The 18247-nt window shown below is 40.8% G+C and overlaps 1 protein-coding gene across 3 annotated transcripts in view; it reads left to right on the plus strand.

The window, feature by feature from the left end:
* Positions 1–1391: 1391 nt before the first annotated feature.
* MFSD2B (MFSD2 lysolipid transporter B, sphingolipid) overlaps positions 1392–18247 on the plus strand; it is a 78687-nt gene continuing 61831 nt past the window's right edge. The window contains exons 1-2 of one of the 3 annotated variants that reach the window (XM_061622713.1): positions 1392–1467; positions 16730–16855. In XM_061622713.1, coding sequence (XP_061478697.1) covers positions 16754–16855 — 102 coding nt within the window. In that variant the 5' untranslated portion in view covers positions 1392–1467; positions 16730–16753. Of the gene's footprint in view, positions 1468–2298; positions 2907–16729; positions 16856–18247 lie in introns of those variants that run through there. The other 2 variants (XM_061622712.1, XM_061622714.1) reach the window with 2 other exon arrangements.

Raw genomic sequence — 18247 nt, forward strand, 5'->3', positions numbered from 1 at the left:
GTCTTCCAAAGCAGGTACTTTACTCCCAACTTAAGGATGGAAAACGGAATATCGGTGGACAGCAAAAGAGGTTTAAAGATGTTCTCAAAGCTAATCTTAAAAGATGTAACATACATTAAGAACTGGGAAGCCTTGGCCCATGAACATCCCAAATGGAGGTCGGCCATTATCGAAGGTGCTATGGACTTTGAAGAAGCACGAGTGCAGGGCGAAAGAAACAAATGAAGTGGAAGGCACATCAAGCAAATCCTCATCGTGACCATCTTCCATCTGGAAACCTATGTCCTCACTGTGGGAGGCTGTGTGGATCCAGAATTGGCCTCCACAGTCACTTACGGACCCACTGCTAAAGACCTTACAATCTTGCTCGGCCATGAGTGATCGCCAATGAATGAATGAAATGAATGAATGAATGATATATAATACTTCAAATAAAGTTTTGGGATGGGCACCACCAGATCCTTTTTTCCCCTACCTAATTTAACATTTGGATGTGTATAGTTGCTCAGATCCACTCCTTCTGCACACAAGAAATTCTGGGCAAGTCAGGAAGCCATGGATTCTCGTAGAAGATGTTTTTGTCCATTTTAGTTGTGAGTATATGCCATCATATGCACCCTGTGCCCTGCACAACCTCTGGGCTAATCAGGACGCACTGGTACGTTATAGAGGACACCCTCCACTTTCCTGGGGTGTATGATTTGTCCTGGCCCAGAGCAGATTTTGGGGTGGGTACCCCCTGTTACTTATTTTTTCCTGTATGTTTTGTCCAGTTTGATCTTGCATAGATGCCCTCATGAGTGCCTGGTGCCCAGCAGAAGCTCTGGGCCAGGCGGGACGCAGTGGCATCTCATAGGGGACACCCTCCCCTTTCCTGGGGTATATGATTTGTCCTGGCCCAGAGCAGATGTTGCGGCGTGTACCCCCAGTTACTTATTTTTTTCTGCGTGTTTTTGTCCAGTTTGATTTTGCATAGATGCCCTCGTGAGTGCCTGGTGCCCACCAGAAGCTCTGGGCCGGATGGGACACAGTGGCATCTCATAGGGGACACCCTCCGCTTTCCTGGGGTATATGATTTGTCCTGGCCCAGAGCAGATTTTGGGGTGTGTACCCCCAGTTACTTATTTTTTATGATTTTATGACATCATTATGTATTTATGATAATAGCGGAATCCTGATGATTTTGATTGTATACATTTATTGTCAGTCTTGACGGGGAGAGTCTCCTGATTACAGCGATATATCATACAGGGTACCCCATTATATATTCTGGGCTTCAGGGGCATGTTAAATTTGGCTTGACGTTGCTGTAGCTGTCAGCTTTTCTTCTTTGTTAGTGATTGAACTTTCACACAAATAAGGAACTGGGAACTAGGAACCAACTTCAGCGTCGCGTTCAAATCCATAGTCAGTCATGAAGCTTTCTGAATGAGCGGGAGACATCTCTCAGCCTAGCCAACCTCACAGGTTTGTTGTGGGCGTAAAATGGAGGCAAGAATTAACCGTACATGCCATCTTGGACGAAGGGAGGATGTGAGCCATAAATGTAGTATTGTTGTGATTATTAATTACATTGCTTTGGCTCTGAAATATAGCCATCAACGTTTCATAGTCATCCTTTTTTGAACAGAGTGGAATTTGCGAGTGAATATAGATCGGTTCCTGAATTTTGATTTCTGTTGTAATCCAACGGTTTTGATTTCTATACTATAATGTTTATATATGATGATAAACCGTAGGTCCTTGCTAGAGATGTGAATGCCCGGAAGACAACCGCCCCCCCCCCGTTATTTTCCGATTTTCCCAGGGTCTTCACATTTCTAGTCCTTGCCTTTTGCAAGTGTTTCAATTTTGCGAAAACAAGTTTTAAAGGAAGCCCTAAGGCTACATCGCAGGAACCTACAGGTAGGCGGGGTGTGAAGCTGCTCACCTATGTAGAAACGCGCGAGGCGGTTGTAAGCGCAGTTGGACGGAATGTTAAGCGCCATTCAAATAATTGCAACAGGCGCCTTACGATGCGCGTTTACGCAGAAGAGTCCCCACTGTGTTCAGTGGGTCTTAAGTACTCCGTAGTAAAGAGTATTTAGGATTGCAGCCTGAGTTGCATTGAATGTAGGCCTTAGGATCGGGTGCCTATGAAGAACTGGATTGGGCGGAGAGAGTGGGCTCAGGCTGCTCATGGTTTTAAACCCCCGGGTGAATCGTGGCCGATGCTACTCCAGGCTGCGAGGGTAGGGGGAAGAAGAGTACAAGACATCTCGCTGCAAGGCCATGTTCTGCACCGCCACACCAAGTTACCAAGTTAGGCAGGCAGCACTTAGGCGCCGCGTGGTGGGTAAATGATGCTGGATGGTTCGGGGGCAGAATTTTGAACTTTTTCGATGCCGGCAGCAAAGACCGGCGAAGGCTTCGTTAGAGCCCGACGCAGCTCCGTCCGGCCCCGCCCCTGGACTCTCAAGTCCCCGCGGGCAATAGCTTGAGGGGGATGCTCTTACCACTGTTATGGCTGGCGCTCGAAGTAGGGATACGCTCCCGCAAGGGAGGAAGCTGCCAAACGCCGACCTCTCGCAAGAGCAGACGACGACCGTGGGCCCTTCAGCAGAAGAGGTGAGTCCTACTTCCAGCGTTCCTCTTAGGCTGTCCCGAAAGCTCCCTTTCCCCAACGCACTTTAATATCTATCCGGGTTGCTGGGACACATAAGGGAGAATTCAGGTTTGTTGTCCCTCTTGTAACCCTCTGAACCCTCCCTCACAAGCCAGGGAATCATTCCCCGCGGGAGGCCATGCCGCTAACGCCCTCATAAACTTGGACCCCGGGAGTGACACGCTCCCTTCGCGTCAAGCTAGACGTCGTTTTCAAAGGCTTGTTCAAATCTGGTGCTTTTTTTCTCTCCCACAAAAAGTAGGTGCGTGTTATATCGGAGTCAGGCTAAAGTAATCCAGAATAACTGTCCCTCTTATTTGTTTGTTTCTTTGTTTGTTTAACAAAATGGATATACCGCTTGAATGCAAAGGTTTCCAAGGTTAGGTATTCAGAATAGCCAGGAAGTCCTGTTTCTCCCAAGAAACATGCAGTGAACGAGCGAAAAAAGCCTTTTAACCATCTCTGTGAACGTAAGGGGTTTTTGAAGGGGTAGCCAGTCTGTGTGATGATGCTGAGTAGGCAACATTAAGTGCCGTTTTAAGTATTACAAATAAAATTACGCTGTATTCCTGCCTGAAACTCCAGTGTCATTGAAAGTACAGCTTGCTGCAATTCCAAATTCAGTTAGCTGCAAACTATTACTGGTATTTCAAAAATGTAAGCCTTGTTTGGTTTTTTGGGTTTAATATTACAATACAGATCTACATAATACCCACATCCTTCTGATATTGCACCCACCTCCCATAATCCAAACCCAGGAAATTAAGATAAAAGGAAAGGTAAAGAAGAAAAAGCAGAAAGAGATGCAAGGCAAGCTACAAGGGGCACTCAGAAATATGGGGGGGGGCAGGGAAAGACTGAGTTAATTTTTTGCTGTCATTCAGTCAGAATGTGAAGAACGTCTTTTTAATATCTTGCTTGCTTACAGTACAATTCCTATACATTTAACTCAGAAATATCTCCCATTGAGTTCAGGGGGACAGGTAAGTGTGCAAAGGACTGCAGCCTAAAACACACACTGGTTGCTTCTGGTCCTGGATGAAGCATATCTTGAGTACCATCATCCCAATTTGTTTTCAAAACTTTGCACAGAGATTATACAATGTCATTGTCAAATGGCTGTTATTCTGCACCTTGCATGGTAGGATTCTGTTACTTTTCTTACTACTAAAAGTCCAGGTTGGGTATGTGTGTATTCAGAAGTGGATCTGTTGCACAAGAGCACTGTTTAGTTATTGCTGTTTATCACAATGTATCCGCTCCCTTTGTGATGGGTTACGAAGATGCACTCTTATTGTGAAACAGGTATAGTCCCGCATCTGTCCGAATACATGTGAGATTCATGCCAAAGTGTGACAGCTTAGAAGCATTCTCTGTCAACTCCTCAAGGAATGGGGAAAGTACGGGAAATATTGAAAGAATCAGTGTTCTCAAAATCTATTATTTCCTTAACAAATGTTGTATTGAATGGTTTTCTTTCTTTCTTTATATTTTAATTCTGTCCCACCTTTTTTCCCTGGAAGGATCCCTAAAGCAGCTTACAGTAAAAAATAAATCAAATATAATTACTTCTACTCCCCCCAATACCTGCCATTGCTCTCTCTTAGTATATACTCTTTCCCCCCATCCCCCCAATTCATATTAGGTCATTGTGGCCCATTCCATTATGGCTTTTACCCCATCACACTCCCTTCAGTTCTGGCTGGTTGGTGGTCTGTTGCTTATTGCTCCCTTCTCCAGGACATCAAGTCTTTTCACTGTCCAAAGCGGGAGGATTCAGGCGCAGCAGGTGTGCTTCTGTATTTATTTAGCAGGATGCTAGGGGCAGTGCCTGGAAAAAATGTTCCTGAAGCCTGTAAGAGTTTTCAGCATTCTTAAGTGGTACAGTCCCAAAAGAGCTGTAACATGCAATATTTCTGAATACCTAGTTAGACATTTAGTTCTACTTCATATGTAACCTGAAGCCTTTGTGTAGTGAAGGAGCAGCTTATCTCAGCCATGACACATGAACCAGGGAGAGTTTCCATGCAAACATCTCTTCACACAAATGGTCTCCCTCATGGGAGGGATGGCTCACACACAGTGGAGGGCACCTTGCTCCGCCATTATGCAAAGGATCAGGTAACTTTATAAGCAGTTGAAGCAATTAACATCTTTCCATGTACTATGGCTGCAAGCAAAGAAAATATTACTGAAGTGTAATCTGTCTTCCAGCAAAAATGCCTTTCTTATACTGTATTTTTTTGTTCTTCCTTACTTGTGAACAACTAAGATATATATTAAATGAGTGGAAGACATGAACAGCCACTCCTTATTTACCTTCTGAGCATATATATATTGTCTGACCAATCTGTCTTGGACTATATTAGATTTATCTTGGGACACCAGTTATACCATTGCAGCTTCGTGTGTGGCTAGAACGGCTCTTGTCTAGAATGGCTTATTGAAATAAATGTCTAATACATAAATGTACATAAAATGCCTAGTACACAAATGTACATAAATAGACGTTATGCTTGGGAAAATGTAAAATAAAGAGATAAACAATGTTAACAGCTTCTTGGTTTAAAGCAAGTACTGCAGGTTGACATAATTAATATTCTGCTGTTGCTACCTCAATAAAAATACTTATGCAGAGACATTCCCTGTACTTCCAGAATAAAGCAGTTATTTCTTATTTTAAAGCTTAAAGTCTCTGTCTGACTAATTTGCAGGGCAGGTATAATCTTTAGCAAAGATTAAAACACACACACATAAGCTCGCTCAGCACTCTCCGTTCCCAGCATCACGACTCTCCAACACCCTGAATGTCTACTGAATATTTTTCTTTAAAAAAGAATACCTATGGATGACATGGATGCTGCCTTGGGTTCCATGACGGAAGAAAAGTGGGATATAAATATAATAAAACACTAGTAATTTGTTTATATAATTTGTTTATATAGATCAGTATAAATTTAATTGTTGAATTGCCAGATTCTGGGTAGTACAAGACATTTCTACTCTTCAGTGCCCCAAATTATTTGTAGACAGAGCACTCAGTTCCATTCATTTTGGAAAAATGCATAGAATTTGTTTTGGGAAGAAAATGAAAGGGGATCCAACTAATTAAAACCTTTACCATGAGACAAAGTATTGTTTATTTGTTGCATACCATCTTTCCTCAAAGGCACTCAACATGGTTCATAATTTAAAATATTAAACCTAATAATAATGAAAAATGGAAATGGACTGCCTTCAAGTCGATTCTGACTTCTGTTGACCCTATGAAGAGGGTTTTCATGGTAAGTGGTATTCAGAGGGGGCTTACCATTGCCTTCCTCTGAGGCTAAGAAGCAGTGACTGAGGCTAAGAAGCAGTGACCTAAGGTCACCCAGTGAGCTTCATGGCTGTCTGGGGAATCGAGCCCTGGTCTCCCAGGCTGTAGTCCAACACCTTAACCACTACACCACACTAGCAATAAAACAGCAGGCCATTGGTGGGCTCTTCAGGAACTGATGGCAACCTGGGCTTCTCTTCTGTCTTCCCTTCAGGGCAAGCAGACTTTTGTAAACCCTGAGGTGGGGGAAGGGCTGATCCAACTGGGTCTCCGAGGAGCAAAACCTATGCATTTCTTGGCCTGAACCTCTTTCAGCAGTGGTGCTGATCTTTGGGATAAAAATCGTTTTAGAAATTAAACATAAGCAATTTTTTCTTATAATCAATGGTGTTCAAAATCTTAAACAAGAGGGGGGAAATCCCCTTCAGATTAACTAAATGGGATCCATTGGATTTTTTAAGCCCAGTCATCATACTACTTTGTCACTCCTTTTGAGGCAGGAATTTGACGTAGCTGTCTCTGGTCCCTCCATGGACAATCCAGTTTGTGCCTTTGGACAGTGAAATGGAGAGAATGGGAGATATGAAGTTCTGTGGATTTCAACAAGGGGGTGCAAAGTGAACTGAAAATTGTTGAATTTGGGAAGGCTAGAAAGCATGAAACCAGCTTATGCTTACTGATGAGGTTGTTTCAAAGAGTTTATAGGAATGGGTAGCTCTCATTTTACATATTCAAACTGAGGATATTACAGGATTATACTTGAACTTAAGTTTGAAAACTTATTTCTTGAGAAATGTAAGTTGCTTTTGTACTATAGATTCTAAACTTGACTGATTTTCACTTTTTAACACAACTGTTAAAAATAATTTTTCAGTAATGTTGGTTCATCTTTGCCTCGGTGATAAGGCTGACCTGTAGTTTTATCTCAGAGTCCCATGTTTTGTAGTTCCTTCTCACTCCTTTCAAACCTCTGCTGGTTTGATCCTGGTCCTTTCTGATAAGAATAACACAACAACAACATGGAAGTGGATGGATATTTGAGTGACAAGGTTTGAAATTCAGTCCTGTAGCTGAAAATGTTATGTGCCTCTCATTCTACATATGATCTCTTGTTAATATTGTGTTTAAAATTAACAAACAGCAATATGTGCATTGGGGCTCATTGTTGTTGTTATGTGCCTTCAAGTCGATTACGACTTATGGCGACCCTATGAATCAGTGACCTCCAAGAGCATCTGTCATGAACCACCCTGCTCAGATCTTGTAAGTTCAGGTCTGTGGCTTCCTTTATGGAATCAATCCATCTCTTGTTTGGCCTTCCTCTTTTTCTACTTCCTTCTGTTTTTCCAAGCATTATTATCTTTTCTAATGAATCATGTCTTCTCATGATGTGTCCAAAGTATGATAACCTCAGTTTCATCATTTTAGCTTCTAGTGATAGTTCTGGTTTAATTTGTTCTAACACCCAATTATTTGTCTTTTTTGCAGTCCATGGTATCCGCAAAGCTCTTCACCAACACCACATTTCAAATGCGTTGATTTTTCTCTTATCAGCTTTTTTCACTGTCCAACTTTCACATCCATACATCCTTTCACATTCCATACATGGAAATACCATGGTCTGAATGATCCTATCTTTAGTGTTCAGTGACACATCTTATCATTTGAGGACCTTTTCTAGTTCTCTCACAGCTGCCCTCCCCAGTCCTAGCCTTCTTCTGGTTTCTTGACTGTTGTCTCCATTTTGGTTAATGATTGTGCCAAGATATTGATAATCCTTGACAAGTTCAATGTCCTCATTGTCAACTGTAAAGTTGCATAAATCTTCTGTTGTCACTACTTTAGTCTTTATGACGTTCAGCTGTAGTCCTGCTTTTGTGCTTTCCTCTTTAACTTTCATCAGCATTCGTTTCAAATCATTACTGGTTTCTGCTAGTAGTATGGTATCGTCTGCATATCTTAAATTATTGATATTTCTCCCTCCAATTTTCACACCTCCTTCTTCTTGGTCCAATCCTGCTTTCCGTATGATATGTTCTGCGTATAGATTAAATAAATAGGGTGATAAAATACACCCCTGTTTTACACCCTTTCCGATGGGGAACAAATCGGTTTCTCCATATTCTGTCCTTACAGTAGCCTCTAGTGCAGAGTATAGGTTGCGCATCAGGACAATCAGATGCTGTGGCACCCCCATTTCTTTTAAAGCATTCCATAGTTTTTCATGATCTACACAGTCAAAGACTTTGCTGTAATCTATAAAGCACGGGGATTTCCTTCTGAAATTCCTTGGTCCATTCCATTATCCAATGTATGTTTGCGATATGATCTCTGGTACCTCTCCCCTTTCTAAATCCAGCTTGGACATCTGGCATTTCTCGCTCCATATATGGCAAGAGCCTTTGTTGTAGAATCTTGAGCATTACTTTACTTGCATGGGATATTAAGGCAATAGTTCGATAATTACTGCATTCCCTGGGATCCCCTTTCTTTGGAATTGGGATGTATATGGAACGCTTCCAGTCTGTGGGCCATTGTTTAGTTTTCCATATTTCTTGACATATTTTAGTCAAAATTTGGACAGATTCAGTCTCAGTAGCTTGTAGCAACTCTCCCTCCCTAATGCAGACAGAGAGGGACGAATCCTCGGAATTCCAAAAGATCAAAGACGATGTCCCTGTGGATATCATAAGGAGGAGGACATTCCTCATATACTGCTTCATTGCACAATTTATCAGGATCCCAGAACTAAGTTCCTCAAGAAGCTTTTAGATGAGTCTGAATCTCTTACAGAAGCGGGGAAAGTAATTTCCTTAATGTCTGATTCAAATTTGGATGTAACACATAAGGTATCCCTGTTTGTGTTAGCAGCTTTGAAACTACGAGCTAATTTTATTCTGAATCTTAATAACAGCTGCCGTTCAAGTCTGTCTTAGTTTTAAATTTTAGACGCTGTACAATCAGCATAGATTCTCATTACCTTATGATGTTTTAAATTTTCCTTTATAGAATTTATTTTAAACTCAATTATAAATTTTAACATGGTAAGTTTGTTGTACATGATATATTAATTAATTTTGTGTTGGCCTTTGGCCCTGCAATTTAAATAAACTATGAGAACTCTATTGGTATGCTGTCTATTCCTGGTGATTTGTTTCTTCCAAGTATTTTAAGAGCAGCTTTCACCTCACATTCTAAAATTTCTGGTTCTTCATCATATGGTTCCTCCGTGAATGAATCTGTCATCCTAGCATCTCTTTTATAGAGGTCTTCAGTATATTGCTTCCATCTTCCTTTTATTTCATCTCGGTCAGTCAGTGTGTTCCCCTGTTGATTATTCAACATCCCTACTTGTGGTTTAAATTTCCCTTTTGTTTCTCTAATCTTTTGGAATAGGGCTCTTGTTCTTCCCTTTTTGTTGTCCTCTTCTATTTCTATACAGTAACTATTGTAATAGTTCTCTTTGTCCCTACGTACTAGTCACTGTATTGTTGCATTTAGGGTTCTGATTGTGTTTCTATCTCCTTTTGCTTTTGCTTTCCTTCTCTCTTTAACCATTTGAAGAGTTTCTTCAGTCATCCATTGGGGTCTTTCTCTCTTTTTAACTAGAGGTATTGTCTTTTTGCATTCTTCTCTGATAACATCTCTGACTTCATTCCATAGTTCTTCTGGTTCTCTGTCAACTAAGTTTAAAGCCTCAAACTGGTTCCTTATTAGATCTTTATATGCTTCTGGGATGTTATTTAAATTGTATTTTGGCGTTATGATTGCTTTGTTGGTCTTCTTTAGCTTTACTCTGATTTTCGATACGACCAGTTCATGATCTGTACCGCAGTCTGCTCCTGGTCTTGTTTTTGCAGAAAGTATGGAACTTCTCCACCTTCTGCTACCAATTATATAATCAATTTGATTCCTATATTGACCATTTGGTGATGTCCACGTGTATAGTCGTCTTTTCGGTTGTTCAAAAAATATGTTCGCAAGAAACAAATTATTGGCTTCACAGAATTCAATAAGTCTTTCTCCTGCTTTGTTTCTGTCTCCTAGGCCCCATTTCCCCACAATTCCTAATTTTTCTCTGTTCCCTACTTTTGCATTCCAATCCCCTATGATTATCAGCACATCTTGTTTTGGTGTGTGATCAATTTCTTCCTGTACTTCTGCATAAAATCTCTCCAATTCCTCTTCTTCTGCATTTGCCGTTGGAGCATAGACTTGGATGATGGTTATGTTGATAGGGTTCCCATTTAATCTCATTGATATCAGTCGCTCAGACCTTGTGTTGTAGCTCCTAATTGCTCTTGCTACATCACTTCTCACTATTAAATCAACCCCATTTCTTCTTAATTTCTCATTTCCTGCAAAAAATATTTTGTAGTTGCCTGATTGAAAATGTCCCATTCTCGTCCATTTTAGTTCGCTCACACCAAGTATTGTAATGTTGATGCGTTCCATTTCTTGCTTGACAATTTCTAACTTTCCCTGGTTCATGCTTCTCACATTCCATGTTCCTACTGTGTGTGTCGTACAACTCCGGACTCTCCTTTCGCATCTGTGCGCATCAGCCTCTGGGCCTCCTTTCGGCTTTGATCCAGCTGCGTCATTAGTCACAGCGCTGCTCATACTTGTCCTTTGTTCTTCCCCAGTAGCTCGGTGAGTGCCTTCTGACCTGGGGTCTCATCTTCCAGCACTATCTCATTTTGCATTTTGGATACTCTGTTCGTAGGGTTTTTGTGGTAAGAGATATTCAGAGGTGGTTTACCATTGCCTTCCTCTGAGTTTGGATGCATCTTAGTCTGGTGTTTCAGCTTTGACCATTCTGCCTTCGGTGCCCCTGCTAGGAGTCTAGCCTCTTGGTCTAGACTCCTGACGGCATTGCTCTCAGCTTCTTCAACACACTCAAACCCCCTCACCACATTAAGGTGCGCATCCGAAGAGGAGGATTGGGGCTCATAATAGCCACTATTTTAAAAGAACATTTTAGTTGCTCTGCTGGCTAATGGATTATGCCCAATAATGGCTTAGCCCATTATACAACTAGTTGACTTTACAATATAATTCACCTAATTTCCCTGTTAATACAAAATGTCCCTTTCTGCATTGGTTTGAGCAAGGTAGTTATGCTGTAGATCCCAGCACACCTCTAGCTTGTACTGCAAGGGTCCTCAAACCAGCCATGTCTGTAGCAAACATATTTGATGAGACGCATCATTTAATGACACCAGAGCAGAGAGGAGTCTGCAACACTCTTGTCCTGGGCGTGGGATCTGGTGGATCAATTAAAGGTATGAAATAGGTCCAGGGTACAAATGTCAAAAAGGAAGAGAATCCTGCAAAAGCATAGAATTGCTTAATTATCCTTCATCACTGTCAGTGCTGAAGTAGAGGGAATACATCTAGTTGTGTTTTATAATGAATGGGAGTATGGACTGGTAATACTGCAGAAAAATTTGGACCTCTAGTTGAGCCCTAATTTGGTGGTCTGGTCCAGGCCATAAAGATCTATTTTGTAGTGAGTGGATAATAAAATACCTTGCATACATTTTAATAGGAAAAAATGCATGCCCAGGGCTAGCCCAAGACATTTTGTTCCTTCAGCTGTAAAAGCTGAATGATATCTCCCTTCCCCAAGAGGAAAAAAAGTTTAATATGAGCCTGCTGCTCCAAATCTGGTACCTGAAGTGGATCAGCTCACTTAGCCTAATGTTAAGGCTGAAATTGGAAGTTCTTTGCAAAGCACAATTTGAAATAACACTTTGACATTCAAAAGTTGAATTTAAGTTTGGCTTCTGAGGAGGAATTATTTTAAAAAGTATCTCTACAGCTTATGATGGGTACTGACAGCACATATGAATGCATGTGGTCTGCCTTACAAATTTCCAACAAAGAGACTATTCCTGTATTAGAAGTCAAATATTTTATTATTGCAATTTTCTCTTTTTGGGGTGGGGATGAGATGGGATTAAAATATTATAATGCAATTCCTTCATCTCTTGATTCTTTTTTTCACATTTGCAACGCTCGGCAGATGTAGTAATTTTTAATGATACAGAAACAAAAGTGATACAGAAACAAAAGTACCTTAAAAGCGGAATTTCTTAATAATATGTCAGGTTATGTTGCAGTTGTGAAGTTATATAGTTGCAGCTGTTGCTGCTGCTTCTAAAAGCTCTATGTATATATATAGCAACCTGATGGCTGAACTTCCCTTTTTGGTTCATTAACTGCCAGTACACCAAACAAGGGAGTGAAGCAGAATGTGGCTTGGCTCCTTTCTTGGTTTAAATGTTATGTAAATTACATAGTTGCTATTCTCAATAGTCATGTTAGTTTATACCTGCCTATCAAGGGTAGAGGGAAAAGTTTGGGGGGGAATGCAGATGATATAATTCCTTTTTTCACACACAGCAAAGATGGCTGTTACGCTGGGTACATATTTCAAAAAGGAGTTATTAACTGTGAAAGTAGTCTACTGCAAGCACAATTTCTTGATTCCTGTACAATGGTAAAACATTCCATTAAAAAAAAATTATCCAGTGCTGGTAGATGGAAAACACACACATCTTGTTCAAGTTAAACTTAACATACATCGGACAATTAATATAATTATAGGGTAAACAAATTTGCTCAAGGTTGGAAACAAAAAAATCCACATTTTTAATTTTATTATATCTATTTTGCAAAGGGCAGAAATACAGAGAAAGAAGCAAAAAACACAGGGTAGGAAAAAGAATAAAGTATTGTCCAATGTGGTGTGGACACTCTCGTCCTTCATCAGGGAAATCTACAATGGAAAAAATGTTTATAATTACAAAACTGAATGTTTTATTTGTTATTTTTATTTATTAGATTTATTAGTCACTTTATTCCTGAAGGTCCCCAAGAGACTTACACAATGTTAAAACAAAACAAATAAAACACACTGTGAAAGCATAACAAACAACAACAACAATAACAATGCCACCACAACCCCCACAGCCACAGAAAGGTTTGGCAGCATCTTAAAAACAAAACAAACTCTTCATATGTAAAAATCATGATAGACTTAAAAAGAGGAAACAAAACAAAAACATTCAAAAACCAAGTAAAAGTATAAATCAATTATTCCCTTTTCCCCTACCCTGTGCTATTTGCTCCTTTCCCTAGTCCCCCTCCCCTTTTTGCACTTGCCAGAAATATGGGGAAGCAAGAAGTAATTCAATTGGAGGTTTTCAAAACACATTTCTGGAGTCCTAGGGGCACACCATCTAGACTACAAAGAGTAGAAACTGAAGTTATGCCTGTGATGGTACCAATGGCCTACCCTTGCATCCATATATAAAAGAGAGCTGTCATTCAGTGCTAATCTCATCAAGATTTCTTTAAATGAACAACAATTTAACTCTTTATCTGCTGTACTGGTCAGGCTTATCCACATGGGAGTATAACTTTGTGTTAAAGATGCTGTTTTTACCTCCATTTTCTGTTTGTACCGTCTACAGTAAGGGATCAATGCCAATTGCAAACACAGTGTTTTCTAGTCACACTTGAGAGGAAGCATCAATCACGCAGTTTCCTAAAGACCACACCCTCCAATTTAACATTTCCACTCCCTCTGTTTACCTGGCAACCAAGCATGATCAGTTTGTTCTACCAGTAAGTTTCATTTAAAAACAACAACCCAGAAGTGCAATTATTTGTATTTTCACTTGTACAATACAGATGAAATACAAATCTTTCTTTGAGCAGTGTTATGTTTTTGTGCACAAGTTAGGGGGGGAAGAAATAAAGGCACTGTTTGCAGCAACTTAAAAAAAACTTGCAGAATAGGAGGGAGAAGAGGAAGTTTCTCTTCAGCCCGCAGGAAATGAAATGAAAGAAGGGAGGAAGAGGGAGAGGGGAACGATTGACACACCCACCTCAAAGCGTTGGAACAAAGCGTCTACAAGCCCAGGCCTAGAGATACAGATTGAAGGCATTTTTCCCTTCCCTTTTTGGATTATCAAAGGATTGGGTTGGTATGGATTTACAGGGGGGAAACTGTGATAGCTTCTGTTTGCCAGTAATTGTTGGGATAGGCAAATGTTGCATGTTCATTTTAAGGGATATTTGGGGAACATCCCATGTACCTGTTTTACCATGATGTAACTTCCTAGTGGGTGGGGTTAGTTACCTGGTTTCCTCCTCCTTTGTCCTGGGGGATTTCTTGCAAATTCTCCATTGCTGATCAATCCACCATTGAGAGAGGCTGCATGGCAAATGATGCTCTCTGCTGAGAGCATCACTTTAAGACTAAGATGGACTGAATACCTTCTATTTTTTTTCATCTAAGCTACAGCCTATGTTTGTAACATATGAAGAGGTCGTGAGTAAATGTTTTTATCTTTTACCTAAGAAGTTTGTGTCTGTTGTTATTTATATAGAGAAAGGTGGGGCTGGTTACATTCTCATTCTGCTGCTTGTGTTTTTTATATCTCTGCTAAGAAATAGGACCAACCACATTAGTTCCTATTTCTCTCTGGTATTTTTATAATACCGAACAGTAATATCATGTGAACCATGCAAATTAAAAGGGGATGCAAGTAGCACCAGATACACAGTAAAACCCTGTGTAGATGAGCCCTGTTATTATATATTATTGTAATTTTGGTTGGTTTTGTTATTTGCTGCCCTGAGAGGTGTGTAGGCACCAGAAGGATGGGATATACATTTTTATATATAACAAGCAAAACTCTATGAAATTGATTGTGTCTGGACTTGGTAGCCAACAAATCCCGAGCTAGAGGTAATGTTATAAAAGTGTATCTGAGTGTTTGCCTTTCCACTGAGTAAATGCAGGGAGTCCCTCCCAGCACAGAATTAAGGAGAAGTGTTTGTTGGATGTGCTGTTCCTCACATATCTGAGGTCTTATTTTCTTGAAATTAAACATTATTCCTACCAACTGTGCCATACATACGCAGAACTAGAGAACATAGGCTCCTTCTTAGAAACCCAGTCCTGATTTTCCCAACTCCCATCCAGCAGCTCTTCACAACCAAAATACTATCCTCCTTTGCCACAACTCTTGCCACATGCAGGATCTTCAATCTGAGCATCCGCAGGGCTCCTTTCTTCTAGAGCACAGTCCCTCAGAAATTTGATTTCACCACTAGGCCCTAAAACAGCTAGTGAATAAAATATTTCCACCAAAGAAATCCACACCAGGTTGTTGTTTTGGGAGCCTTTTGGGGGGGACGGACTTCCTTTCCCTCTGTGTCCCTCATTTCTGTACTCATTCTTCAAAGGGAGTTGATACAAAATGCACATACTCCTTTCTGGGGCGGGGTGTGTGGAACCAGTGCAGAAAATACCCTTCCCTTTAAAAAAAAATGAATAATACAATTCTGTTATCTTAGGAAAAGTCTGTAGAGTTGCCTTCCTGTATCACTGCGTGCCACCGCTAAGCCATCCTCATGTGATACAATTCCAATGAAGGAGCATCTTTTAAATTTTGTGCATATGGGCTTGAGCCTCTGAATACAGCCACTTTGGAGTCTCCAGTTTTTTAAAAAATGTACAAAACTTTATTGCGGCAGGAAAACTTGATGTGGGCAGCAAAACTGGCATTCCCTTCTTGGCGCTGAATGAAACAGGATTAACCTGTTGGAAACCATAACCTGAGCCCCAATAATGATATAATGGCTCTACTTTGTCACAGTCCTAGTCACTTCTCTGTAATTTTGTTCCATGTGAAGGAATAAAAGTAAATACTGAATGCCAGTCCAGCACTAGGAGCACCTAGTTCCCATTTAGGTAAGTATAAGAGCATACAGCAGGATTCAGGTGTGCCTTTCTCTCTGTGTGTGTTGAATGTATAGATATAGATGTTTATACAGATGATAAACATTGTATAACAAGAAACAATGTATACTTTTATATATAAGGTGTGGACAACCTACAGCCCAAAGGCTGTGGCTCTCTACCTATTTTTTTGTGGGTGGCAAGGAGGGAAAAACGGGGAAAGGGATGACAGAAAGAGAGAGAGAGAAAGGGGGTGTCCACCCATCCCTGGTCTGGCCTTTCTACTGACATGCAGGGCCCAACAGAATCAACAGAATATGTCCTAGACATTCACAAAAAGGTTTCCTGCCTATTATATATATTATATATATAAATGTTATAAGGCTATATATCAGGGCCAGTGCCAGGCATGACTGGGCTCTTGGGCACCAGCTTGCCCTAGGCACGCGGCTCCTGCCTGTTCCACCTATCTTTCTCCTGTGTTCCGTTGCTATGCATGCAGGGCTGCCATCAACCAAGATGGCGGAGGAGGCTTCTCTAAGGGGCTAATGCCCCCGCCGCCATCTTGGTTGATGGTGGCCCTGCACGTGCAGCAACAGAACACAGGAGAGAGGTAGGTGGAATGAACGGGCAGGCGGTCTGGAAGCTCTGTCCCTGTGATCCGCAGCAGGGGGCCTGCCACAATCGTGAAAGGGGAGTGCTACTCTCCCACCCAAATGAGGGGCCCTTCCTTTGGCACCAGCCTTGCTATATATAATAATCAAGCTTTTAAAAAGGAGTACAAGTATTTTCAGGAGTGAATCTGTCATAGCATCTTTTAGTGACACTTTTATGCCAGAGATCATTTATTTTAAACATCTTAGTGGTTTAACTGAAGTTATGTCAGGCATATATGGAAAGAGAATCTGTTCATAACTTTCTGAAATTTGATACCCACCATTTTTGTGCTTGATCCTGGCCTGTACTTTTCCCCATAAAGTTCTCTTTTTTCTTTCCCCCTTTTCAGCTCAGATATGAAGACAAGCTCTCGATGTGCAGCAAATTATGCTATGGCATTGGAGGTGCTCCAAACCAGATTGCCAACAGCGCCATCTCTTTCTTTCTGCAGATCTATCTCTTAGATATAGCTTTGGTAAGTAGTTTTTACAGAACTTTGTTTTTACAGAGCTTCATTTTAGCAAAAAGTTTTGGAAGCACTTGCTGTGAACATGTGAGAAGTAAATAGAATTACTAATTCAGTGGGAGCCAGGAAGGAATATTTGGGTGGGACGAAAGGCTGTGAAGAACTCCTTTGTCTCATCTCCTGCAATAAAATTATCATTAGAGGGAGACATCCTCACTCCCTGACAGTCACAGCAAAGGGAGGTAGAACCTGTTTCCCTTCTATCCCTTCAACGATCATAGGGTGCTTATACCCCTGATAATCACTGATAGTCGGGAATTTGGACTGGTTGAGCACGCTCAGCTCCTATGGGTCCTCCATACCAGTCTCCTGAGTGCAATAGCATGAATACGTATAGCAGCCTGTAGGTGGGATTGGATAATGAAAGTATCTGTATCCAGAGGTTTTATGGATTGCGCTGTTGACCGTTGCTCACATAATAGCTGCTTGGCAGTGGACTTTAACATTTAAAGTTTAAATTTTAAAGTTTAAATCATTCTAAGTGACAATTGTGATCACAGAAAAGCCTGAACCTGCCCCCAAGTGCCAATGCAGACCTTTGGACAGATTTGTGACGAAATGGTCAATTAAGTGATTGACATATAAACTACGCTCTGCTCCTGGGGGGTTGTCAGTTGCCTGACCCACATGATTACTGCCTATAGAGGTAGCCAGAGTGCAGTCATATCGAAGCAAGTGCTGTGCTGCTCAGAAAATGTTTATATTAGTCCTCAAAAGTTGTATACCAGGAATTCTTCAACACTGCTCCAGATGAGGATTGTGGTTTACTTGGCCTTTGTAGTCCACCATAACTGTGTTCATTATGTAGAAAACTTCCTTCAAGTCTTCTGAATTGGAGGGCAATAACTTCTGCACTTTAGTAAAGTGAAGCTGTACATTCCTGCTAAATTGGTGATAAAGAAGAACCTTGTGTTGTAATTTCTTGCCTGACAAAATTTCAGTGACAGAATATCCATGAACTAAAAGTGCCTAATCACCACCTAGTAACACTTAAAAGCTGCATAAGAGTAGAGAAATATGCATGCTTTAATCCAGCTTTTGTCACTTGTTTGCTCTGGAAAGGCCATAGTTTTCCTTATTTTGGTTGTCATTTCACAGACCATCTAAAAGCTGACCATGGAGCACAGTTTGTGAATCACTATGCTATTTATTTATTATTTGATTTATATCCCACCCTTCCTCCCAGCAGGAGCCCAGGGCGGCAAACAAAAGCGCTAAAAACATCAAAAAAACAAACCTTAAAATACATTAAAACAAAACTTTAAAAACATATTTTTTAAAGAAACATATGAAAAGCAATTCCAACGCAGATGGACAGGTCCCAACTTAAAAGGCTTGTTG

This window comes from Rhineura floridana, chromosome 4 (genome assembly GCF_030035675.1).
Source record: "Rhineura floridana isolate rRhiFlo1 chromosome 4, rRhiFlo1.hap2, whole genome shotgun sequence".
NCBI classification, from domain to species: domain Eukaryota; kingdom Metazoa; phylum Chordata; class Lepidosauria; order Squamata; family Rhineuridae; genus Rhineura; species Rhineura floridana.